Raw genomic sequence first — 25883 nt, forward strand, 5'->3', positions numbered from 1 at the left:
AGATGTACATGGCAATGACATTTTATAGGAGCAAAATGTTGTCAATAATCTAAAACTCCATCAATGACAAAATGGTTATGTAAACTGTGGTCCCTACCCATAGGATGAATATTAAAATACCTACGAATGGTGAGCTTCTAGTAAGAAAACACTCAAGTGACAGTAAGAAGAGAAAAAGTAGGCTAAAGATATATACACCCTAAGACTAAGCAATTTCACTCCTAGGTGTACGCCCGACAGGTATGAATACACACGTTCCCTAAGAAGGCAGGCCCAAGAGTCTTCATAGCACTGTATGTATCAGCCAGCAACTGATGGATACAGAAATTGTTGTTTGTTCACACAATGGAATATACTATGCAGCTATGAAAAGGAACAAATTATAAGTACACACCACAGTATAGAGAAATCTCACCAATTTTAAACCAAAGTCAGACACAAAAAGAAGTACAGGAGCAGCACTATTCAGTCACAAAAAGGCAGAAACAACCCAAATGTCCATCAGTGAATGAATGGATAAACACATGTGGTACATTCATACAATGAAATATGACTTGACCTTAGATAGGAATGGAGTACTGAGCTATGCTACAATGTGGGTGAACTTCAAAAACACTAGGCTAAGAGGAAGAAGCCAGACACAAAGGTCACATATTATATGGTTCCATTTACATGAAATATCCAGAAGAGGTAAATCCATAGAGAAAGGAAGCAAGTTGGTGGCTGTTGGACGCTAGGAGGAGGGGCTGCTGGGGAGTGACTCTTTCATGGGTGCAGTGTCTCTTTTGGGGGTGATAAAAATGTTCTGGAACCAGACAGAAGTGGTGGTGGCAAACATGGTGAATGTACTAAATACCATGGAATTGTTCACTCTTTTTTTTTGAGATGAAGTCTCACTCTTGCCGCCCAAGCTGGAGTGCAATGGTGCAATCTTGGTTCACTGCAACCTCTGCCTCTTGGGTTCAAGCGATTCTCCTGCCTCAGTCCCTTGAGTAGGTGGGATTATAAACGCCTGCCACCACACCTTGCTAATTTTTGTATTTTTAGTAGAGATGGGGTTTCACCATGTTGGCCAGGCTGGTCTAGAACACCTCATCTCAGGCAATCCGCCCACCTCAGCCTCCCAAAGTGCTGGGATTGCAGGCATGAGCCACGGCACCCAGCCCTATTCGATTTTTCATTTTTATTTTTTTGAGACAGAGTCTCGCTCTGTCACCCAGGCTGGAGTGCAGTGGTGCTATCTTGGCTCTCGGCAACCTCTCCCTCCCGGTTTTAAGTGATTCTCCTGCCTCAGCCTCCAGAATATCTGAGATTACAGGCGCACACCACCATGCCCAGCAAATTGTTTTGTGTCTTTAGTAGAGACAGGGTATCACTATGTTGACCCGGCTGGTCTCGAACTCTTGAGCTCAAGTTATCCACCCACCTTGGCCTCCCAAAGTGCTGGGATTACAGACATGAGCCACCATGCCCGGCCAATTGCTCACTTTAAAATGGTTATTTTTACATATGAGAATTTCATCTCTTAAAAAAAAAAAAAAGGAGTATACGGTGAATGATTCCATTTATAAAAAGTTTACAAAATGAACTGGATGTGACCTCTATTGCCAACCAAACTGGAGTAATGAAGACTGGGTTCAACCTCCCACGTGGAGCAGCTGGTAACCCAGATGACACAGGCTCAACAATGGTTCCCAAGACACAGACATCAGGCAACCCAAGACGATGAACCCCAAGAGATGGAAACAAGCAAGATGAGCCCAGCTTCCCGCCTGGAGACAGTGTCCAGGCTGTGGTGCAAGGAGGGGGAATGGAGGCTGAGCCGGGTGACTCCCTGAACTGAGGAGCTAGGGGTATGGGGAGACCCTGGCAGCTGGACTTTGCAGGACAGGATGCCAGAGATGAGAGAGCTGAACAGAGAGCGTGCTCGGAGGTCTGCAGAAGGTCCTGTGAGAATCTCTGTAACATCCCATCAGGCAAAAATTTCTGAGCTGTAACAGTCAAAGCTCTATCAGCCAAAGAAACTAATAAACTTGACTTCATGAAAATTAAGACTTCCTTCTATTTTTTGGAAGACACCATTGTAAGAACAAAAAGAAACACCACAGACTGGGAGAAAATATTTCTGAGTTACACATCTGATGAAGAACTTGTTTCTGGTCAGGTGTGGTGGGTCACACCTGTAATCCCAGCACTTTGGGAGGCTGAGGCAAGAGGATCACTTGAGGTCAGGACTTCAAGATCAGCCTGGGCAACACAGTGAGACCCCATCTCAACAAAAAGACAAAAAAACTTAGCCAGGTGTGGCAGTACTGCCTATAGTCCCAGCTACTCAGGAGGCTGAGGCTGGAAGATCACTTGAGCCCAGCAGGTCAAGGTTGCAGTGAGCTATGATCACACCACTGCACTCCAGCCTGCATGACAGAACCAGACCTCAACTCAAAAAAAAAAAAAAAAAAAAAAAGAAAAAATCAACAACTTGTTTCTGGAATATAGAAAGAATTCTCAAAACTCAGTAATAAGAAAACAAGCCAACAAAATAAGATGAGCAACAGATTTGAATGTACATTTGACCAAAGAAGACGTACAATAGCAAATGAGCATGTGAAAAGATTATCAGTGCCATTAGTCATTAGGGAAATGCAAATTAAAGCCACGAGATACTACAACGCATTATTGGAATGGCTAAAATTAAAAAGTCTAACCATATCAAGTGTTGGTGAGGATGTGGAGAAACTGGAACTCTCACACACTGCTGGTGGGAATGCAAAAATAGTACAACCACTTGGGAGAATGGTTTAGCAGCTTTAGAAAAATTTAAACATACACCTACCATATGATCCAGCCACACCTACTAATTATTCAAGAAAAACAAAAGCATATGCCTAAAGACTTGTACACAAATATTCATAGCAGCTTTATTTTTAATAGCCAAACCCTGGAAACAACTCGAATGTCGATCAACAGGTGAATGGAGAAACAAACTGTGGTATATCTATACAATGGAATACCATTTAGCAATAAAAAGAAAGAAACTATGTTATAACCTATAGCATGAGTGAGTCTCAGAATAATTATGCTGAATAAAAGAAGCCAAACAAAAAAAGAGTACATGCTTTTTTTAAAAAAGGACATGTTGGCAAGTGCAGTGGCTCACACCTGTAATCCCAGCACTTGGGGAGGCCAAGGCAGGAGGACTGCTTGAGCCCAGGAGGTTGATACCAGCCTGGGCAACATAGTGAGACCCTGTCTCTACAACATTTTTTTTAAAAAAAACTAGATAGGCATGATGGCACATGCCTATAGTCCCAGCTACTCTGGAAGCTGAGGTGGAAGGATTGTTTGAGCCTGGGGGGCAAAGGTTGCAATGAGCCAAGATCATGCCACTGCACTCCAGCTTGGGTGACAGAGTGAGACCGTCTCCAAAAAAAAAAAAAAAAAAAAAGACATGTTGTGTGATCTACATAATATTCTAGAAAATGCAAACAAGTCTATGGTGACAGAAAGCCTCTCACTAGTTTCTGGGGACAGAGAAGAAGCAGGAGGAAGGGATTTTTTTTTTTATTTTTGAGACAGAGTCTTGCTCTGTCGCCCAGGCTGGAGTGCAGTGGCGTGATTTCGGCTCACTGCAAGCTCCGCCTCCTGGGTTCACACCATTCTCCTGCCTCAGCCTCCCGAGCAGCTGGGACTACAGGCACCCACCACCACACCCAGCTAATTTTTTGTATTTTTAGTAGAGACGAGGTTTCACCACGTAAGCCAGGATGGTGTTGATCTCCTGACCTCGTGATCCGCCCGCCTCAGCCTCCCAAAGTGCTGGGATTACAGGCATGAGCCACCGCGCCCGGCCGGAGGAAGGGATTATCAAGGATCTGGAAGAGACTTTTGGGGATGATGGGTATGTTCATTAGCTTTATCATGGTGATGATCTCATGAGTGTGTACATGGGTGACAATGTATCAAATTGTACACCTTAACCGTGTACTAGTGTTCACCGTGTGTCAATTAGACCTCAACAAAGTTCCTTTTTAAAAAGTAGAACAAATTAATGCTGCCAGAAGTCGGAAGAGTGGTTATCCCTGGTAAAGGATGGGTATTAACAAGAACAGGAGGACAAAAGGGAGGCTGGGAGCTGAAGATGGTCTGGCTGCTGGTGACATGGGTGTGTTGAGGTGGTGGACAGGCAGGCTGTACACTTACAACTTAGGGACTTTTCCATGCATAGGATCTATTTCAAGCACCAGTTTTTCCAAATAAAGCCAGCTACCAGTTGACTACCCAGATTTGAACCAGCCACTTAATTCTGTAAGGAGCAGGCAGAGTCAGAGTTCACAGACACCCAAGTCTCAGGTTCAAAAGTCCAAGCATGAAGCAGGGTGGGCCTGCCTGGGGGAGTACAGTCGGTGTTGCCACCTCCCTTACCTTCTGCTGTAGGTCTCTCATCCTTCTGTCTCTGTCTCCTGGACACTCGGGGCTGGCTGGCTGTGGTGCAGGCCCTGGTTCTGGCCCTGGGGGCTTCTCTGGCTCGGGCTCTCTCCCGGCTTCCTGACCCCAAAATGACTTCCTGCCAAACAGCCTGTGAGCAATTTCCTCAGCATTTTCCAGCCGGAGCCCAAGCTGGGAAGGGAAGCCAGGGGCTCAGGGAGAAACAATTCAGTCACAGGGATGATGATGAGCTGTTAGGCTGGGGATATGAATGGGGGACCCAGAAGGCTTGAGCAGGGTACTCCAGGCTCCCTGGTGTCCACCTGGGCTTAGGTTCAGGGACACAACCTTGGGAAATCCACCACTCTCTCTGTATCTGCTTGGTAGATGCCACACGGCAGAATTCTTGCCAATTCTTTAAGGCTTGGGTCAAATGTCATCACCTCTGGGAAGCCCTCCCTGAATTCCCATGTCACTCTCTTCCCACCTCCTCTGCCCCACACAATATACTCAGACTGGAATATGTGTCTTCCTCGAAAGACCCAGGATGAGGGCAAGGGCTCATGTATCAATCACTAGGCACCTGCACAACCTCCCCTGGAGGGGGTGGTTCTCAAAATTTGATAGGTAAATAAACGGATCCTTCCTTCTGTCCCCACTGTCTTCATCTGCCCCTCCACGCACCCCTCTGTTCACCTATCCTTTCGTCCTTCCCATCCATCCATCCATCTGCCTCTCCACCTTCCATCTTTTCTTTCCTTTGTTCTATCCATCCTTAGTCCTATCCGTCCATCTGCTTTTCCTTTCTTATAGACCACTCTCCTTCCATCTATTCATTCTTTCCTCCTTCTTTCCATCCAGACATCTCTGATAGCATTTTCAGAGAAGATAAGAGACCAGCCGTTGGCAATGACTGGTGAGTGGATGGATGGATAATAGATGGATGTGTGACTCAGAGGATGAAAGATGGATGAGTGGGAGAACAGATGAATAGATGGGTAGGTGAGACAGTAGACAGAGATGGATGGGAAATTACACGGCTGGATGGACACACAGATGGACAGATGGGAGGGTGGGTATGTCCATGGATGGGTAGGCGGGTGGAGAGATGAATAAGTGAATGGATGGATGGGTGGGTGGGTGGTTTGGTAAATGGATTGAGTGAATAGATGGATGGATGGAAGGATGGATGATAGGTGGGTAGATGGATGATGGGTGGGTAGATAGGTGGATGGATGATGGATGGGTAGATGGATGAATGATGGCTGGATAGATGATGGGTGGGTGGATGGATGGCGGGTGGGTGGGTCGGTGGGCGAATGAATGATGGGTGGGTGGGTGGGTGGATGGATGGATGGATGATGGGTGGGTGGGTGGGTAGTTGGATGAATGGATGATGGGTGGGTGGGTGGTTGGATGAATGGATGATGGGTGGGTGGCTGGTTGGATGAATGGATGATGGGTGAGTGGGTGGTTGGGTGAATGGATGATGGGTGGGTGGGTGATGAGTGGGTGGGTGGGTGGATGGATGATGGGTGGGTGGGTAGGTAGTTGGATGAATGGATGATGGGTGGGTGGATGAATGGATAATGGGTGGGTGTATGGACGAGATGAATGAGAGGGATGTGGGTGGATGGACGGATGGACAGATGAGCAGGTAAGTGGATAGATGGAAGCAGGAAGGGAGGAAGGGAGGGATGGAGGGATGGAGGGATGGAGGCATGTAGGTGAACTGATAGACGTATGGACATATCTATGGGCGGGTGGGTGACTAGATATTAGGGGAAGAGATTGAACAATAGAGGCAAGGGATGGATGGACAGACAGGTAAGTCACTGGGATATTTTTGGCCCGAAGTCTAGAAGAGGCCCTGCAGAGGCTACAGCAAGGCTCCCCTCTAACCTCCAGAAGGTTGAAGGCACGGCCCATGGTGTGGATGGTCAGGTTGACTGTGGCAGAACGGGGAAGAAAAGAGGCAGGAGAGAAGAGAAGGGTCCCCTCCAGGTTGGCTCCCAGGCTGCCAGACACTAGGAGTAAGAAAAAAACATCAGTACATTCCGTACACTCACAGAGTGGGGTCTGGCTATTACCACAGGGCCATACCCTGAGACAGGGCCAGACACATGGTGTGTCTTCCCACCCCTCCCTGGCCAGGATGGGAAACAGCCTTAAGCCTTTTCAAGAACAGAGGGAGTCCAGGACAGAGAGTCACACACACCCACTTCTGCTGACAGGCAGAGAGGAGGTGCCCAGAGCACCCAACCCCCAACTCCAGGCTTCCCAGAATGGCTGAGGTAGTTTTGGAGCCTTAGGTTGAAAGAGATCCCCTTTTTTATTTTCTGTTTAATTACAACAAAGAGGCAGTCTCAGTGCGGGGCTAATCTCTTAACACAGGAAAAAACACTTCTCACAATTCACAGCCCTCAACAAGCCACAGAATCCAGGAGAATTTAATAAAACAGTATTTCGGCCAGGCACAGTGGCTCATGCCTGTAATCTCAGCTTTGGGAGGCCAAGGTAGGCAAATCACTTGAGGCCAGGGATTTGAGACCAGCCTGGCCAGCATGGTGAAACCCTATCTCTACTAATAAAAATACAAAAATTAGCCGGGCATTGTGGTGCGTGCCTGTAGTCCCAGCTACTCGGGAGGCTGACACAGAAGAATCACTTGAACCCTGGAGGCAGAGGTTGCGGTGAGACGAGATTGTGCAACTGTACTCCAGCCTGGGCAACAGTGCAACTGTACTCCAGCCTGGGCAACAGGGCAAGAGTCCGTGTCAAAAATAAATAAATAAACTTCAGTGTTTCATTACCCACCTCTGGGTGTACAGCACTTTTTAGGACTACCTTCTCTTTACAGAGAGTTAAGTTGACTTTCTATTAATGGTAGTGATAGATAATTTCCTTTTTAACATAAATATAAGGTACAAAGAGCCAATTTAGAGAAAAGATATAAGTATTCAGTTGAATGCCATAAAATAACTGATATGACTTCTGTCTTCCAAAAAAAGCAGCAGGTGCTACGGAAATATTGCAAATATATTTTTGAACAAGCAGCATGTAAGTTTTTTTTTTCATTTTTTTTTGTTTTGTTTTGTTTTGAGACTGGGTCTCACTCTGTCACCCATGCTGGAGTGCAGTGGTGCAATCATAACTCACTGTAGGCTCAACCTCCTGGGCTCAAGCAATCCTCCTGCCTCAGCCTCCCAAAGTGCTGGGATTACAGGTTTGAGCCACCACACCCAATTGGCATGTAAATATTTGACCACTTGACACAACGTCTAATCCACATGCTCTCAACAGCTGGAGCTCCAGGGTCCCCCAGCCTTTGTGGTCCCAGAGCAGGACAGGGGCTGCCCAGGATGGCCATACCTGATCGGAAGGTGGCATCAGAATAGGACGAGTGTTTCCACATTTCTGGGTGGAACTCCCGGCTGAGGATGTCCTTGGGGAGGGTGTCCCGGAGGGCCCGTTTCAGGGGGTCGTGCGTCTCCAGCAGCTGCAGGAGGTGACTCCACACAAAAGAACCCACTGGAATAGAGTCATGGGCAGCAGGGAGGGGCCGTGAGGAAATGGCCAGGAGCTGGCGCTGTCCAGAGAAAAGACTCTCCCGACCCCCATCCCAGTCCTGCAATTCCCACACACGGGGGCTTCTCAGGAGTCTGGCTACAGAGACCTACATCTTCTCTCAAGAAACAGCAGCCAACAAGTCGTGCCTGAACAGAACTTGGAAATCTAGCCCGTGTATGGAATTCTGACACACTTCCCAGAAGAGAAAGGAAGGTGTCATGGGCTCAAAAGTCAGACCTGAGTCTGAACCCAGTCCCAAAGCTCAAAAGCTGTGTGACCTCGGGGTGGTCCCTCTACCTCTCTGAGTCTCAGTTTCCTCATCAGTGAAAATGGGAAGTCAGACCTGATTTCAAATCCTAGTTCTACCATGTACCAGTGTGGCCTGAGATGGTCACTCCAGCTCTTGGAACCTTAGTTTTCTCATCTGAAAAAGGAACTAACAAAGTACCCTGCAGGGCTTTTTGGGAAGATCAGTTAAAAGCAGAGCCTGGACCTAAAAAGACTAAGCACATTTCAGGATCAACAAAAGGTGACGTGTGACCCATGAGGGTCCCTGGAGGAATAAAGATCAAATGAAAGCCTCATGGGACTGAGTCCAGTGGGGAATATTAGAGTCCTACAGGGAGCCCCCAACCCTCCCTGCATTGTCCCAGGCTCTTAGAAAGTCCAGTCAGGGGCTTCCGGAACAATCTATCACAGAATAGAGCAGAATGTGGGTTTTTAGGGGTAAGGTGCCCACTTATTCCCACTGGACAATACATCAGGTGGTACCCCAGGGCCACTGTGGAGGCTGAGCCCCTCAGCTGATCCCCTGAGAAGGGGTTTAGCACACATCACACCCCATGCCTGAAACTGCCAAGGCAGAGAGCTGTATCTTCCAATAGTGCCATCTCTTCAGAATGTAATTCAGCAACATCACATCAGACTTTTAAATGTACATACCCTTTACCATGGCAACTTATCTTCTGGGAAATTATCCTAAACTGAGATTAATTCAAGGGCCAAAGGTTGGTAGGTTTGTGGTTGTTGCTTCTAACGGCAAAAGACCAGAAACAGCCTAAAGGCCTATCAGTGGAGACTGGTAAAATGGGTTATAGCACAAACTTCTGGCGAAACAGCCACAGATGAGAGTCTATAAGAGCTATAGATGAGAGATGAGCTCCTAGACATGCTAAAGACAAACAGCAAGGAGCAGGCTGGACCCAGTGGCTCACCCCTGTCATCCCAAGCACTTTGGGAGGCTGAGGTGGACAGATCACCTGAGGTCAGGAGTTTGAGACCAGCCTGGCCTACATGGCAAAACCATCTCTACTAAAAGAATACAAAAATTAGCCAGGCATGGTGGTGCGCATCTGTAATCCTAGCTACTCAAGAGGCTGAGGCAGCGGAATTGCTTGAACCCAGGAGGCAGAGGTTGCAGTGAGCCACGACCGTGCCATTGCACTGCAGCCTGGGTGACAGAGTGAGACTCTGTCTCAAAAAAAAAAAAAAAAAAAAAGCCGGGCACAGTGGCTCATGCCTGTAATCCCAGCACTTTAGCACTTTGGGAAGCTGAGGTGGGCAGATCATGAGGTCAGGTGATCGAGATCATCCTGGCTAACATGGTGAAACCCTGTCTCTACTAAAAGAATACAAAAAATTAGCCAGGTGAGGTGGTGGGCGCCTGTAGTCCTAGCTATTTGGGAGGCTGAGGAAGGAGAATGGCATGAACCTGGGAGGCAGAGCTCGCAGTGAGCCGAGATCACACCACTGCACTGCAGGCTGGGCGACAGAGCGAGACTCTGTCTCAAAAAACAAAACAAAACAAAAAAGCCAAGAGCACAACAGCAAGTAGAACATGATCCTGAGATGCTATTGTTAAGGAGATACATGTGTATGTTTATCTATGTATTACAAGTTCTGATGTAATACACAGCAGAACTCTTCACAGTGTGTATCTTCAAGACACAGGAAAATATTGGGGGGAAGAGGAAGGAAGACTAATTTTCCATTTGTCCCTTGCCTATGATTTAAAATTTTGACTATATAGCTACACTGCATTAATAATAATAGCAGTAGTGATAACAACATTAAAAGCAACAGTCACATATATGGCACTTACTATGCTTTCTAAATGTCTTTGTGTATTAACTCATTTTATGCTTGCAACACTCTGTGAGGGAGGTACTAGCATTATCCCAATTTTACAGGTACAGAAATGGAGGCTCACAAAGGTTTACTTACTTGTCTAAAGGCATACACGAAGGAAGAGGTGAAGCTGGGATTTCAACCTGGGCTCTCAGGCTCCAGGCTCTCACCCCACTGTGCATTATGGAAAATTTTTCAACAATCAGTTGAACTTATTTTTTTGAATTTACATCTTTGGGTTTAGCTGCCTGTATAAAGGGAACTGTCTCACTCTAGCAGGGATCTGAGATTTGCCGACACCATCCCTCTTCTATCTTAGGTCTCTCTAGGATACTGCGTCGTGATCTGGCCAGAGCTAAAAGAGGCCTCACTGATTCCCATCCCATTTTACAGATGACGGAACTGAGGACCAGAGAGGAGAAGCAACTTCTCCAAAGTCATCCAATGGCGGAATGGGGACTGGACTTGCTATGTGGGGAAGGGAAGAACACATAGCCCCTTATCTAGACAGTGTGGTAGAGAAACAGGAGAACAAGAAGACAGGAGGATACCAAAGGGGTGGAGGGAGAGGATGCTCTCAAACCCCCTGCACTCTTCAGGAGGTGCCCTCCCAGCCCCATCCCTGCTCACACCCCTCCCACACACATACCCATGGCTCACCCTGGGTGGAGAGCTCGCCTGCCTGGGTGCGCCGCACCTGGGCAAACACCTCCTCACTGGGGCATCTCATCAGGGCCAGGTAGGCATTGATACGGAACTCAGCATCCTCCTCCAGTGATTGGTACAGACGGGAGAGCACCGATTGCTGGCTTGGGCAGAAGGAAGGCCATCACCCAAGGCCCACCTGCCTCCACCCAGGAATATGATGTCCCTGGCTCCAGCAGGTGGACCTGCTGCCTAGCCCCAGTTGTCCTGATGTCCCTACTGCGGGAGGCTTCCCCGACACACACTCACCTGTGGTGCAGTTGTGGGAGGTAGCAGGGGGTTCACTGACCGTGCCTAATTCCCAGTCTCTACCAGCCTCAGCCTAGAGCCTCATCCATTCGCCAACAAATGGGCATGGCTACATTCCAATAAAACTATTTACAAAAACAGCATAATGTCTCGCCACACAGGAGGTCTTTAAATGTCTTGGCCTTCCTAAGCCCTTCCAAAGCAAGCCACCTCCCCACATTGTGACTCCCTCAGTACCTACTGGCTTCCTCCACAGCCAGCCAGCCACCCACCCACCCATCCATCCACCCACCCACCATCCATTCACCCATCCACCCACCCATCCATCCATGCAACAAATATTAACTAAGCAGCAACTATGCACCCAGCACTGTGCTAGGTGACAGCCATAAACAAGAGCAACCCAGCCCCTGTCCACCTGAAGCTGATATCCTAGAGCAGGGAGACAGTCAATGAGATTAGCATGTGAAATACATAAAAAGTTAGGTGATGGCCAGGTGCAGTAGCTCATGCCTGTAATCCCAGCACTTTTGGGAGGCAGAGCCAGGCGGATCACGAGGTCAGGAGATCGAGACCACCCTGGCTAACATGGTGAAACCCCGTCTCTATTAAAATTACAAAAAAATTAGCTGGGCATGGTGGCGGGCGCCTGTAGTCCCAGCTACTTGGGAGGCTGAGGCAGGAGAACGGCGTGAACCCAGGAGGCGGAGCTTGCAGTGAGCGGAGATGGCGACACTGCACTCCAGCCTGGGTGACAGAGCGAGACTCCGTCTCCAAAAAAAAAAAAAAAAAAAAATAGTTAGGTGGTAATAAACCCTATGGAGGGAAAAATGAAATGGTGAAACAGGACCAGAGCCAGGGGGACCTGGGAGGTTCAATTTCAGGTGAAATTGTCAAGGGAGACCTCACATTGAAAGTGCCTTTTAAGCTAAGACGTACAGGACATGAAAAAGAAAGGCCTGGGGACATCTGGGGGAAAAGTGTACCAGGAAAGAGGACAGCATGTGCAAAGTGCCTGGGGCAAGAGAGGGTCACAAGTCTTTGAGGAAGAACAGAAAGGGCAATGTGCTGGGGAGGAGGGATGGGAGGTGACAGGAACAGGTGAGGCCCAGAGGTCAGATCCCTCAGGGCCTGGGAGGTCAATGAAGGGACTGTGACTTTGACTCTGAGTAAGAAGGGAGGTACTGGTCCAGGGATTAGCAAACTTTTTCTGTAAAGGGACAGAGAACTCTTTTAGACTCTGCAGGCCATGCGGTCCCTTGCAATGACTTGACTCTGCAGGTGGAGCAGGAAAGCAGCCATAGACAGCACATAAGTGAGTGGGCATGGCTGTGTTTCAATAAAACTTTATTGAGAAAAACAGACAAAGGGCCAGGTAGTGGCCCATGGCCCGTAGTCTGCCAAACCCTGTACTAGAGGGGGCACAGATGGCACCGGTAATCATATGGTTGTGTTTTTGATAAATAATCTGTTTCCCACAACACACACAGGCTTAGACCTGGATATCTGTTCACACTAGCACCCAGCCCAAAGTAGGTGCTCATTAAATACATGATGAATGAACAATTGAAGAAGTGAATTAGCAAACTGTGGTTCGAGATCCACCACCACCCAACCCCAACCCAGTGAAACAGCACACAAGGGCTCACATCTGCAGAGCAGGGGACCCTTCGGAAGGCCTGGATGGCCTCCAGCCGGATCTCGGGGGCGCTGCTTCTCAGAGATGCACAGGTACTCAGTGTGGGGGTGAGAGCCATGGCTGCCAAGCCCGCATTGCCGATTGCCTTCAGCACAAGCTGGAGCTAAATCGAGATGGAGGCAGGACCATGAGGGGCAGTGGCGTGGGGAGGGCAGTGGCGTGGGGAGGGCAGTGGCGTGGGGAGGGGCAGTGGCATGGGGGGAGGGGCAGTGGCGTGGGGGAGGGGCAGTGGCGTGGGAAGGGGCAGTGGCGTGGGCAGGGGCAGTGGCGTGGGGGAGGGGCAGTGGCGTGGGACGGGCAGTGGTGTGGGGGGGGCAGTGGTGTGGGGGGTGCCTGTGAAGGGCATTTACCCACCTTCTCGGGGTGGGGGCCAATTTCTGTCCCCAGCCACTGCTCCAGACCCCTCGGGCCAGCCCTGGCGCCTTCCTGGGCATCTCAGCCCATTCCCCCTTCCCCCCTTCACCCCATCCCCACTCAGTGGCGTTGGGGGGGCAGTGGTGTGGGGGGGGGCAGTTGTATAGAAGGGGCAGTGGTGTGGGGGGGGCAGTCAGGAGGGTGAAGGGATGGGTTGAAGGGGGAAGGGGGAATGAAGGATAGGAGGAAGGGGGAAAGGGGGTAACCCACCCCCACCCTCTCTACCTGGAGCTTGCCTGATTGGCTTGGGCCCCACTGGGGGCACTGAAGCTGGTACTCAGGACACTGGATGTCCTCACCTTGTCATCATCCGAGGGCTCCTGGATGGTACAGTTCTCACCTAAGGCATCTCCCAGGATCCTCACTAGGGAGCCGACTCCAGGCAGCTGCCCGCAGGGCTCATCCAGAGAAGCACAGAGGTTGTGCACCAGGGCTGAGATGCCCAGGAAGGCACCAGGGCTGGCCCGCGGGGTCTGGAGCAGTGGCTGGGGACAGAAATTGGCCCCCACCCGAGGTGGTGGGTAAATGCCCTTCACAGGCCTCACCCTGGCCACACACCGACTCACCTGGGGCACTTCATAATACAGAGCTGAGTCCCTCAGAGTCTGAACAAATTGCTCTGTTCAGGGAACATTTTAAAAGCACCCCAGAGGCCAGACATGGTGGCTCATGCCTGTAATCCCAGCACTTTGGGAGGCCAAGGCAGGTGGATCACCTGAGGTCAGGAGTTGGAGACCAGCCTGGCCAACATGGCAAAACCCCGTCCATACTAAAAATACAAAAATTAGCCGAGCATGGTGGTGTGTGCCTGTAATCCCAGCTACTTGGGAGGCTAAGGCACAAGAATCCCTTGAATCCAGGAAGCAGAGACTGCAGTGAGCTGAGATCACACCACTGCACTGCAGCCTGGGTGGCAGAGCGAGACTCTGTCTCAAAAAAAAAAAAAAGAAAAGAAAAAAGGCACTCCATGTAGCCCACCACTCAGACGCCCAGCTATCCTCACGCCAGGGCTTCAGTGAAAGGAAGGCAAACAGGAGGGGGTTCAGGACAGAGCTTCTCCCTGCCCCAGGCACCTCGGAGAAATCAGACCAACAAATCTTTTTTTTTTTTAAGATGGAGTCTTGCTCTCTCATCCAGCCTGGAGTGCAGTGGTCCCATCTAGGCTCACTGCAACCTCCGCCTCCCAGGTTCACGTGATTCCCCTGCCTCAGCCTCCCACGTAGCTGAGATTACAGACACGTGCCACCACGCTTGGCTCATTTTTGTATTTTTAGTAAAGCCGGGTTTCACCATGTTGGCCAGGCTGGTGGTGAACTCCTAACCTCAAGTGATCTGCCCGCCTTGGTCTCCCAAAGTGCTGGGATTACAGGCATTAGCCACCATGCCCGGTCTAGACCAACAAATCTTAATAAACAAACCATGTTCACTACAAGCCAGACTGCTGATAACATGTCACACACATTGCCTTTCTTATCATTCCCATTTTGCAGATGAGGAAGCTGAGACACAGAAAGGGTAAGGAACTTGCCTCAGGTAGCCCAGCTGTAAATAGAACTGAGATTTAACCCAGGAGGGTCTGGCTCCCAGGCCAGGCATGATCCCAACACTCACTGCTTCTCAAAATGCAAATTCTGGACTCACTCTAAAATCCAGCCCTGGGGCACTGGGGCACTGGGTGTGAACAGGGGTTTCTGTGCTAGACCCACGCCACTCCAGAACAGGGACTGCTTGGCAGCTGTGGGGATATAAAATCTCTGCCTAGCTCTGTCCCTTTTTTTTTTTTTTTTTTTTCCTTGAGATGGAGTCTTGCTCTTGTCACCTAGGCTGGAGTCCAGTGGCACAATCTCAGCTCACTGCAACCTCCGACTCCTGGGATCAAGTGATTCTCCTGCCTCAGCTTCCTGAGTAGCTGGGATTACAGATGTGAGCCACCACGCCTGGCTAGTTTTTGTATTTTTAGCAGAGATGGCGTTTCACCATATTGGCCAGGCTGGTCTCGAACTCCTGACCTCAGGTGATCTGCCCACCTCAGCCTCCCAAAGTGCTGGGATTACAGGAGTGAGCCATCACGCCCAACCTGCCCAGCTCTGTTCTTTCTTTGGATTTGTGACTCTTCACCAGATCTGTATTACTATGCTAGGATGTGAGCACACTGTGTGAAGGTGTGAACATGAGCATCTGTGTGTGTGCATATTGGTGTGTGCTGTAGAATCCTAGTGCTTGTGGGTGTGTACGTTCCCACGTGGGTGTGCAGGTGTCTCAGTGCACTCGAGTACCCTAGTATGCATGTATTTCCTGGTGGATACCTGTCCACACGTGTTCCCATGTGGGCATCTCGTGTGTCCCAGTGGGTGTGTGCATGTGCCCATGCGTCCAGGTGCGTGTGTGTGTACTGTGTGTCCCTTGTGTGCCCACGCACAGCCCAGTGTATCTGGGTGTGCCTCTGCATGTGTCCAGGTATGGGTGGCTGTCTCCACATGTCCCACTGTGTGAGTGTCCTACTGCGTGTATGTGCATGTCGTGCCATGTCTTCACATGTGCATACACTGTGGTGTATATCTGCGTCTCCAGGTATGTGAGTCTTGGCGTGTATGCCTCAATGTGTCTGTGTGTGTGTGCGTGTGTGTGTGTCTTGACAGGTCTACGGTGTGGGTGTGTGTCCCTGCATTTCCCCATGTGGGTGTCCTGGGAAAGCCTGCCTCAGTGTGAGCCTGCATCAGTGTGTGTAGGTCTGTGTGTGTACACATGATCCAGCATGTGTGTGCATATCCCTGTGTGTTTGTGTGTCCCTGTGCCTTGGTGTGAGCCTGCATCAGTGTGTGTAGGTCTGTGTGTGTACACATGATCCAGCATGTGTGTGCATATCCCTGTGTGTTTGTGTGTCCCTGTGCCTTGGTGTGAGCCTGTGTCAGTGTACGTGCGGGTCTGTGCATGTACACGTGATCCAGTGTGCGTGTGCACGTCCCACTGCAATGGGTGCCTGCTTCAGTGTGTGTGGGTTGTGTCCCACGTGTGTACACGTGCACTCAGGATGCATGTCTGTGGGTCTTGGCGTGTGCATCTCACTGCATGTTTTCTTTGTGAAAGGACAGGGGTGTGTGGAGCCTGGAAAAAGCACATTCAATGTTTTCCTGTATTTGAGCAAAGTAAACAAAACTGTCTGTTTTGTTAATACAGAGCAGGGCAAGCGGGCTTGGCCGGGCGGGCAGGGGTTATAAAAAGACTAAGAAGCTCTCCGACACATGGGAGGGGCCGCCTGCTGGAGGTTCCCGCCTCTGACTACTGTGTCCAAGAAAGGCGGCGGGGGCACAGACAGGGCAGGCTCGGGCCTGTCCCAGACCAAAGCTGGAGCCAGAAGCCTGGTCACGGCCTGCAGGACTGTGGGGCAGGCTGGTGCCACTTGGCTGGCAGAGAGCCCAGATCTGTGAGCCACTTCCGGTGGCCCCGCCAGGACAACTGGGCCAGCATGAGGCCTGGGTGCTGAGCAGTCCAGACAGTAATGATCCAGTGGGTTCTGTGTACGGCTGCCCGGGGGATGCGCCCAGAAGGGCCAGCCTTCCCCGTTTTCACAAAAATCAGAAACCACATCGCAAAGAGAAGAACAAAGAATTTGGAAAGAAAAATAAATTGAAAAAAAAAAATGGGAGGAGAAAAAAAATCTTAATGCAAAACTCTCTAACGAAGGCTTACTTACACTTCAGTTAAAAGTCTATTTAAAATATTCACTTTTTCATTTTTAAAGATGGAAAAATAAAATTATTCTCAAACCTGGAACCCTTATTAAGCTGATTTCACTTTTCCAACATGATTCTAAAGCTCAGTCATCATGCTCAAACCAACCCTCCCTGAAAAGGTAAGAAAACAGAACTGGGAGAAGACAAGACAGGAAGCGTTAGGACCGGGGGGAGATCAAACGCCAGCTAGAAAGCATCAAGAAGCTGCACTTCATCAACATGAAGAACTTTTGTTCATCGAAAGACACCATTAAGAAGGCTGGGCGCAGTGGCTCATGCCTGTAATCCCAGCACTTTGGGAGGCCGAGGCAGGCAAATCACATGAGCTCAGGAGTTCGAGATCAGCCTGGCCAACATGGTGAAACCCCATTTCAACTAAAAATTCAAAAAAATTAGCTGGGCCTGGTGGTGTGCATCATAATCCCAGTTACTCAGGAGGCTGAGGCACGAGAATCACTTGAACCCGGGAGGCGGAGGTTGCAGTGAGCCGAGATTGTGCCACTGCACTCCAGCCTGGGCAACAGAGCGAGACTCAGTCTCAAAAAATAATAATCATTAAATAAATAAATAAATAAAATTATTCTAAAATAAAAAGTTCATTAAAATACTCTCTCCCTGCTTGCCCCTCACTCCCCACCCCCCTCCTCTCCCCAGGCTTCACGAAGCCAGTGCATTCCCAGAACCTGCCAGGGCTCATGCAGGGCCTTGCTGACTCAATGACAGAACAAGAAAATACGGCCCAGAGAGGCATGAGCTCTGGCCTGCATATGGAACATCGCATGTTAGGCAGGTAGAGGAAGCTTCTGGGCTCCACGAGCCGATGGATGCCACCTGCTTGGCTCAGTGCTGTGTCCCAGACTAATGGCAACAACCACTTCCCTCCGCACACACCAAGCAATTCACCTGGTCTGCAAGGTCACTCTACAATATAGTCCCATTGTCCAGACGGGGAAAATTGAGGCCTGGGAAAGTAAAGTGCCTTGCCCAAGGTCCTGCTGGTGAGGAATGGGACTGGGATCTGAAATGAGGAAGTCCAGATGGGTTTGTGCTCTTAGTTACTGCACATGAATCAAACATATGTACAAATAAACGAGTGAAGGGAGGAAGGAGGGGAGGGGGGAAGGGAGGAAGGAGGGGAGGGGGGGAAGGGAGGAAGACGGGAGGGGGGAAGGGAGGAAGAGGGGAGGGGGGAAGGGAGGAAGAGGGGAGGGGGGAAGGGAGGAAGAGGGGAGGGGGGAAGGGAGGAAGAGGGGAGGGGGGAAGGGAGGCGGGGAAGGGAAGGGAGGCGGGGGGGAAGGGAGGCAGAGCGGGGGAAGGGAGGCAGAGGGGAGGGGCAGAAGGGAGGCAGAGGGGAGGGGCAGAAGGGAGGCGTCGGGGAAGGGAGGCAGAGGGGAGGGGGGAAGGGAGGAAGAGGGGAGCGGGGGAAGGGAGGTAGAGGGGAGTGGGGAAGGGGGGTAGAGGGGAGTGGGGAAGGGAGGAAGAGGGGAATGGGGGAAGGGGAAGGGGACAGACATTTCCAGGGAGATGGGCTAAGCCCAGGGCAGGTCTTGGGTGGTTCTGGCATCCCTGGTGGCCAGCGTGTCACCTGCTAGGCTGTGAACTGTGGGTGATGCCTCTTGGGACCCAGTCTGGGCCTGGCTCTGAGTCAGTGCCTGATTCTTGTCTGCTGAGCAGAGCCAACAATGCAGTCTGCCTGGAACAGCCCCACCTCAAACCCTGGGGTCAGGGGCCAGAAGGCAAGGGCTCCCTATATTCCACCTGGAGGGACAGCCAGGGCTGGACAAGCTCCAGGGGCTCTCAGATCCTGGTAGGGTCCATTCAACCAATGCAGGGGTCTCTGATGCCCCCAGGGACCCCAGCTGCCCGGCACCAGCTGTGTCTTCACTCCCACTCCCTACCGATGCCATCTGACTTGGCACTCACTATTAGCCGGGACAAGATGGGGAGTGACAGGTGACACCCCCCGCCCAGGAAAGTGAGGACACACCCCAAGGTCTCAGGTCAGAATTGAGGTGAAGGGCAGAGCAGCTGCAATCCCTTGGGCAAGCTGCACTACCTCTTTGGGCCTCGGTTTTCTCACCTGCAAAATGGGGTTGATAAGAGCACCTACTTCATAGAGACACCTCAAGGGTTAAATGAGACCTCCACATATTGGTAGAAATTATAGACCTCATCTCACACAGATTTCCTAATCTCCAGACTCATTAAATATGTGTGTTTATAAATATAATAGCTCTGATTTCAAGTGCTCAGATTTCGTGCCAGACACCAGGAGAACCACTTCACACACAGCATTTCATTCCTCACTATAAGCCCAGGATAGAGGTACCACTTCCATCCTCCTTTTAGAGATCAGAAAACAGTCGGGTGTGGTGGCTCACACCTGTAATCCCAGCACTGTGGGAGGCTGAGGCAGCTGGATCACTTGAGGTCAGGAGTTTGAGACCAGCCTGGCCAACATGGCGAAACCCCATCTCAACTAAAAAGAAAATACAAAACTTAGCCGGGTGTGGTGGTGCATTCCTGTAGTCCCAGCTACTTGGGAGGCTGAGGCAGAAGAATTGCTTGAACCCAGGAGGTGGAGGTTGCAGTGAGCTGAGATCGCACCACTGCACTCCAGCTTGGGTGACAGAGCAAGACTCCGTCTCAAATAATAATAATAATAATAATAATAATAATAATAATAATAATAATAATCAGAAAAGAGGCTCAGGAAGGTTAAATCACTTGCCTGGGATCACACAAGTGGGAGACACATTGCTGACCCTTGAACCCGGAATTCTCTGATACCAAAGGTTCCCTTGAACCTGCCACAGAAGCCCAGGAGGATGGGTGGTCTGGCCCCCTCTGCTGATCCTATGAGGGCTGGCACAAAAGAACTGATCACCTCCACTGCATCTAACCAGCAGCCAAGCCATGGAGGGAGGACACCGGGGCCCCGGGTGGGGTGCAGGGACTCACCAGCAGCATATGGACCATAGCATCTGTGGGCTGTGGGAGGAAGGCCAGTGATGAGAGCCATGCCTCCACCTCGTCTGCCTCCACCTCTGCTGATTCGATGAGTTCCTTCATGAGGCCCACACAGTGCTCTGTCCCACAGGAAGGCAGGGCATCCAACAATGGCTGCCTGAGATCATCAAGGAGATCCACACGTGCTGAGTGCCTGCAAAGCTCATCTCACCGAAGTCACCCAGGGGTAAACTGAGGCTCAGAGAGGTACGGTGCAGACATGCCCACCCTCACACCTTGGGAGGGGCTGACCCAGGTCTGGGACCCCACAGCCTGGCTGAGGCCCGTGCTCTTAGCACAGCAGCACCCAGCCCAGACCCTGGCAGCTCTACCCACCCAAGAAATACTGGTTTGGGAACACACAAGTCCGCACCCAGTGCTCTGCTGAAACCCACCCAAGCAAATGTCACCGAGTAGGGGTAAAAATCCCTAGCGGAACAGGAACCAGCAATCAGCAAACAGTCTCTAATTTAAACCTCGAATACTCAGCACAACATCAGGACATTTATTTTTTCTTTTTTTGTGAGACAGGGTCTCACTCTGTCACCCAGGCTGCAGTGCAGTGGTGCGATCACACCTCACTGTAGCCTCCACCTCCTGGGCTCAGGTGATCCTCCCACTCAGCCTCCCAAGTAGCTGGGACCACAGGTGTTCGCTACCACGTCGAGCTAACTTTTAAATTTTTTGTAGAGATGGGGGCATTGCTATGTTGCCCAGGCTGGTCTCAAACTCCTAAGCATAGCCCTAAGCTGACTGAGTTAGTGCCTCAGAGACTCCCCTCTGAGACTGGGAGTCACTTTACCCACCTTACCAGCCCCAGATCAGCAAGGTCTAGGTGGTGGAGTGCCAGCCCTGCCCAGCACCCCGCAGCCCAGACTCTCCACGCCCCCGGCAGGAGGGTACCCTAGGTGCATTGGAATGCTAATTCCAGCAAGAGGGTCCTGTCTGGGGAAGGGAACAATGGCTGTCTTTATTCACCAGCCCCTTCAGCTTCTGGTCTCAGGCGGGATCGAGCTTGGGCCCCGTGGGAACCTCCAGCCTCCCCACTTAATCTCCTTCTTGGCACACAGTCTCGGACTGAAGGACAAGTCAGTGTCACGGGGACGGGATGAGGCATCAGCATCCATCCCTCACTGGGAACCCAGGACAGCACGAAGACTCCCTTAACCCAGGGATGCCCCTAGCCAGCTCCTAGTCCATCCCCCACCCGGAGAGGGACCTTACCCATTGTCTCGGCATTTGAAGGAAGAATGTCGCCACAGTTCCATCAGCTCACCCCCAGAAAGGCCCTGGAGCTGGGACACCAGTGTCAGGAACAAGTCCATGGCCTGGGATTCAGAGGGGGCAGCATGAGACACCCAGAAGTGCGGGGGATCCCTGAAGGTCACCTCACCCGTCTCCTGCCTGCAAGCACAACCGTGGGGAAAGTGGGAAGGACCTGCCACCTTCTCCCAAGGTGTCCTGAGACCCAGTGAGATGAAGCTCCAGGTCTGGCTTCTCCCTCCCTGCACCCCCAGCCCCTACAAGCACACAGGCTGGCTCATTTTTCTCTAATTTAGCAGGTATTTATTGAGCACCTACTATGTGCCTTGCATTGCATTCAGGATATGGCAGTGAAAGAACAGGCATAGTGTCTGAATCTGTGGCATCTAATAAAAGCCCAATAAATGTTCACTATGATTGTAATATAATCATTCTAATGAGTCTTAGCATATTTCAAATATTTAGTGAGGTGGCAATCTTTTCCTATATAATATATATACTCTTTTTTTTTTTTTTTTTTTTTTTTGATACAGAGTCTCACTCTGTTGCCCAGGCTAGAGTACAGTGGTGCAATCTCAGCTCACTGCAACCTCCACCTCCTGGGTTCAAGCGATTCTCCTGCCTCAGCCTCCTGAGTAGCTGGGATTACAGGCACCTGTGACCACGTCTGGCTTATTTTTTGTATTTTTATTAGAGACGAGGTTTCACCGTGTTAGCCAGGATGGTCTCGATCTCCTGACCTTGTGATCTGCCCGCCTCGGCCTCCTAAAGTGCTGGGATTACAGGCATGAGCCACCACACCTGGACTTTTTTTTTTTTTTTTTTTTTTTTTTTTTTAAAGAGACAGGGTCTCCCTCTGTCTGCCGGGATGGAGTGCTGCAGCACAGTCACTTCTCACTGCAGCCTCAACCTCCTGGGCTCAAGCGATCCTCCCACCTCAGCCTCCCGTGTAGCTGGGAACACTGGTGTGCATCACCACGCTCGGCTAATTTTTTTGTATTTTTCATAGAGATGAGGTCTCACCATGTTGCCCAGGCTGGTCTCAAACTTCTGGGCTCAAGTGATCCTCCCACCTCGGCCTCCCCAAGTGCTGGGATTACAGGTGTGAGCCATCGTGCCCACTCTTTTCCAATATTTCTAATAAAAAAATTGTTTTATACAATTATTCACAGTGATGGCTAATAAAGGGCATTATAGGGGATGCAGAGGGCCCAGAACTCACAAGAAATAAAGGACTCTACTCAGAGAACAGCCCCTGTGCTTAGGAGATGTTTAGTTTGGAAAACCTTCCGTCCTGGTACCCATGTCGTCTCAGGCTCCCTGCATTGGCCTGAACCCAACACCACAGAAAGAGCAAAAAGTAGGAGCCAAGCCAAGCCAGGTCCCAGCTTCCTGCAGAGAAGCCCCCATACTTCCCCCAGGCTTGGCCAGGGCCAGGCCTGAATCCCCCACCCACCCAGGGGTCCTCCGAGGCTGGGACCTGCTTCCCTGACCCTGGGCCTCCCTGCCGTGTGTGGCTGTGACAGAATCCCTGCACACGCAGCTCGATCTCAGCAAGACGCAGCCTGCAAAACAGGCCCTCACTGGTCACTCGGCCCACCTGCCAACGTGTCTGCCCACCAGAGTCCCGGCAGCCTTCCCAGAATGTGCCTTCTGTGGGCAGAGCCAGTGGCAACGCTCAGCTCTATCTTTTCTTCCTCCGGCAGGACCCACGAGCCAGCCCCCTGCTGCAGGCTAACTGCCACCATCACAGCTGGCCCTGACCACTGGTAGCCTAAAAGACTCTATTGCCCAGTTTGGGGTGGCTATCCAAAAAATTTCAGTTCCAGGCCTGCTTCCTTCCTTCCTAATGGGCTCGGCCACATTTCCCTCTGGCTGGTGGCTGTGTTTCCCCGACTGCCCTTGGCACCCTGGGTTCAGAACACGTGTGCAGACGGGCACCTGGGGATGGTGCCTGCCCAGGACCACTCCTCCTGCTCTGGGTAAGCCTCTGACCACAAGTGTTACCCTGAGAATAGGCCTTTCAGATCCAGGCACGAAAGGAGGGATCATCAGTGGCTCATCCTGGTTTTCCTCCACTGGAGGAAAAAGAAATTCAAAAGGAGAAAAGAGGCCAGATCTAGGCAGGCTACGGATGGAGGCAAAGGGTCCAAGTCTCCTGCCTAGAAATCAAGTCCGGGGCCTGGCGCAGTAGTTCACGCTTATAATCCCAGCACTTCGGGAGGCCAAGCCGGGTGGCTCACTGGAAGTCAGGAGTTTGAGGCCAGCTTGGCCAATATGGTGAAACTCTGTCTCTACTAAAAATACAAAAATTAGCCAGGCGTGGTGTTGCATGCCTGTAATCCCAGCTATTCAGGAGGCTGAGGCAAGAGATCACTTGAACCAGGAGGTGGAGTTTGCAGTGAGCCGAGATCACACCACTGCACTCTCCAGCCTGAGCAAACAGAGCGAGATTCCGTCTCAAGAGAAAAAAAAAAAAAAAAAAGACAGATATGTAGGTCGATAAGAAATCTGCCACCCCCATCACCACCAATAACACATGATAATAGTGATAAGGCTGGGTGCAGTGGCTCACACCTGTAATCCCAGCACTTTGGGAGGTCGAGGCAGGTGGATCACTTGCGGTCAGGAGTTTGAGACCAGCCTGGCCAACATGGTGAAACCTCATCTCTGCCAAAAATACAAAACTTAGCTGGGTATGGTGGTGTGAGCCTGTAATTCCAGGTATTCAAGAGGCTGAGACAGGAGAATCACTTTAACTTGGGAGGCAGAGGTTACAGTGAGCCAGGATCGCACCACTGCACTCCAGCCTGGGCAACAGAGCAAGACTCTGTCTCGAAGAAAAAAAAGGAAAAAAAAAAAGTAGTAATAACTACACCACTAGTTACTTAGTAAGGAGCCTTTACTATGTACCAGGCACTGGTCTAAGCTGACAGAGAAGGAAATTGACACTCAAAGTGTTTGAGTCAGGTTCCGGTGGCTGCATGCTACTCAGTAGCAGAGCAGAGACTTGAACCCAGGGCACCAGTTCCTAAACCCCCACTCTTAACCAGCATCCTATATGCAATGGCTTAAAAAAAAAAAAAAAAAAAAAAAAAAAAGTCTTGATTTGTAGCATTTGCCGATTCCCATGGTGTAAATACATCCACCATGGTCGATTTCAAGCTACCAACATGCAATTGCTAAGGACAGACCTGGGAAGAAATGCACCTTAGCACATCATGTCATATTTCCACCATACGGTTACAAGAAACATGACTAACCTCTAATGGAAAGACAATAGTAAAATGTAGTAAAATAACCAGGTAGTCATGGTTGGGAGTACTTAATACCTTTGTTTCTAATATAATTCATTTTATTTGATTTTTTAATTTTTCTTTTTTTTTGGAGAACAGTCTCACTCTGTCACCTAGGCTGGAGTGCAGTGGTTTGATCACAGCTCCCTGTAGCCTTAACCTCCCAGGCTCAAGCCAACCTCCTGCCTCAGCTTCCCAAGTAGCCAGAACCACAGGCATGTACCCCCATGCTTGGCTTATTTTTTGTAGAGATGGACTCTCTCCCTGTGTTGCCCAGGCTGCTCTCAAACCCCTGGGCTTAAGTGATCCACCCACCTCAGCCTCCCAAAGTGCTGGGATGACAGGCGTGAGCCACCACGCCCTGCCTATTTACTTGTTGATACACATTAGATGCACATATTTTCAGGGTACCCGTGGAATAATTTGATACATTCATCTAATCAAATCAGGATAATTACGATATCCATCACCTTAACTATCTTTTTTTTATGTTAGAAACGTTCAAATTATTCTCTTCCAGCTATTTTTAAATGTAGGATTAATGTTAATTATAGCCATCATAGGAATCTGTTGAGGATTAGAGTCTGATTTCTTCTACTGAAGTGTATTTGTACCCATTAGTCAGCTATGTTAACACAACTTTATTTTATTTTATTTTATTTATTTATCTTGAGATGGAGTCTCACTCTTGTTGCCCAGGCTGGAGTGCAGTGGAGCGATCTCGGCTCACTGCAACCTCCGCCTCCCAGGTTCAAGCGATTCTTCTGTCTCAGCCTCCGAAGTAGCTGGGATTACAGGCTCCTGGCTAATTTTTGTATTTTTAGTGGAGACGGGGTTTCACCATGTTGGCCAGGCTGGTCTCGAACTCCTGACCTCAAGTGATCTGCCCACCTCAGCCTCCCAAAGTGCTGGGATTACAGGCATGAGCCACTGTGCCTGGCCACAACTTAATGTTTAAAACAGCAGTGTTTAACAAGCAGCCTACGGGACACCTGGAAATCTACTCACCTACTCTTCTGAGCCAGTATGAGCCAGTCCTGTTCTGCCACTGTCTATGCCATTTCGTGAGTGTACACAGTCAGCCCTTAATGAACACCTGTAACTCGAGCTCCTTGTTCTCAGAACACCCAAGATTGGTGATGAGCCATGCCTTCTCCCAGGCATCCTTCCTGGCAGCCTGGAGAAGTTGGCCTTGCTGGCTCCCTCTGTCTGTCCCCTCCCATCCCCAGTGCACCCTTGCTTCCTCCTCCTTTGTTCCTTAGGGACGCCCTTGGCCATCCCACTCTCTGCCCCCCACATCGAAACTCCGGGGCCTCTCTATGGAGGGCCCGACTCGGGGGTTTACTTTCTATTGAGTGCTGAGTCCTGGTTTTGTTTCCAGACTGAAAAACA

At 50.3% G+C, this 25883-nt stretch overlaps 1 protein-coding gene across 1 annotated transcript in view; it reads right to left on the minus strand.

Moving 5' to 3' along the window:
• The window catches only part of LOC129050720 (uncharacterized), a 154466-nt gene that overhangs the window by 107882 nt on the left and 20701 nt on the right, over positions 1–25883 (minus strand). Inside the window, 8 exon segments of the mRNA XM_054533625.1 lie at positions 4423–4617; positions 6328–6452; positions 7798–7956; positions 10783–10927; positions 12726–12878; positions 13489–13674; positions 19885–20050; positions 21157–21260. Coding sequence (XP_054389600.1) covers positions 4423–4617; positions 6328–6452; positions 7798–7956; positions 10783–10927; positions 12726–12878; positions 13489–13674; positions 19885–20050; positions 21157–21260 — 1233 coding nt within the window.

This window comes from Pongo abelii, chromosome 18 (assembly GCF_028885655.2).
Source record: "Pongo abelii isolate AG06213 chromosome 18, NHGRI_mPonAbe1-v2.0_pri, whole genome shotgun sequence".
Lineage (NCBI taxonomy): Eukaryota > Metazoa > Chordata > Mammalia > Primates > Hominidae > Pongo > Pongo abelii.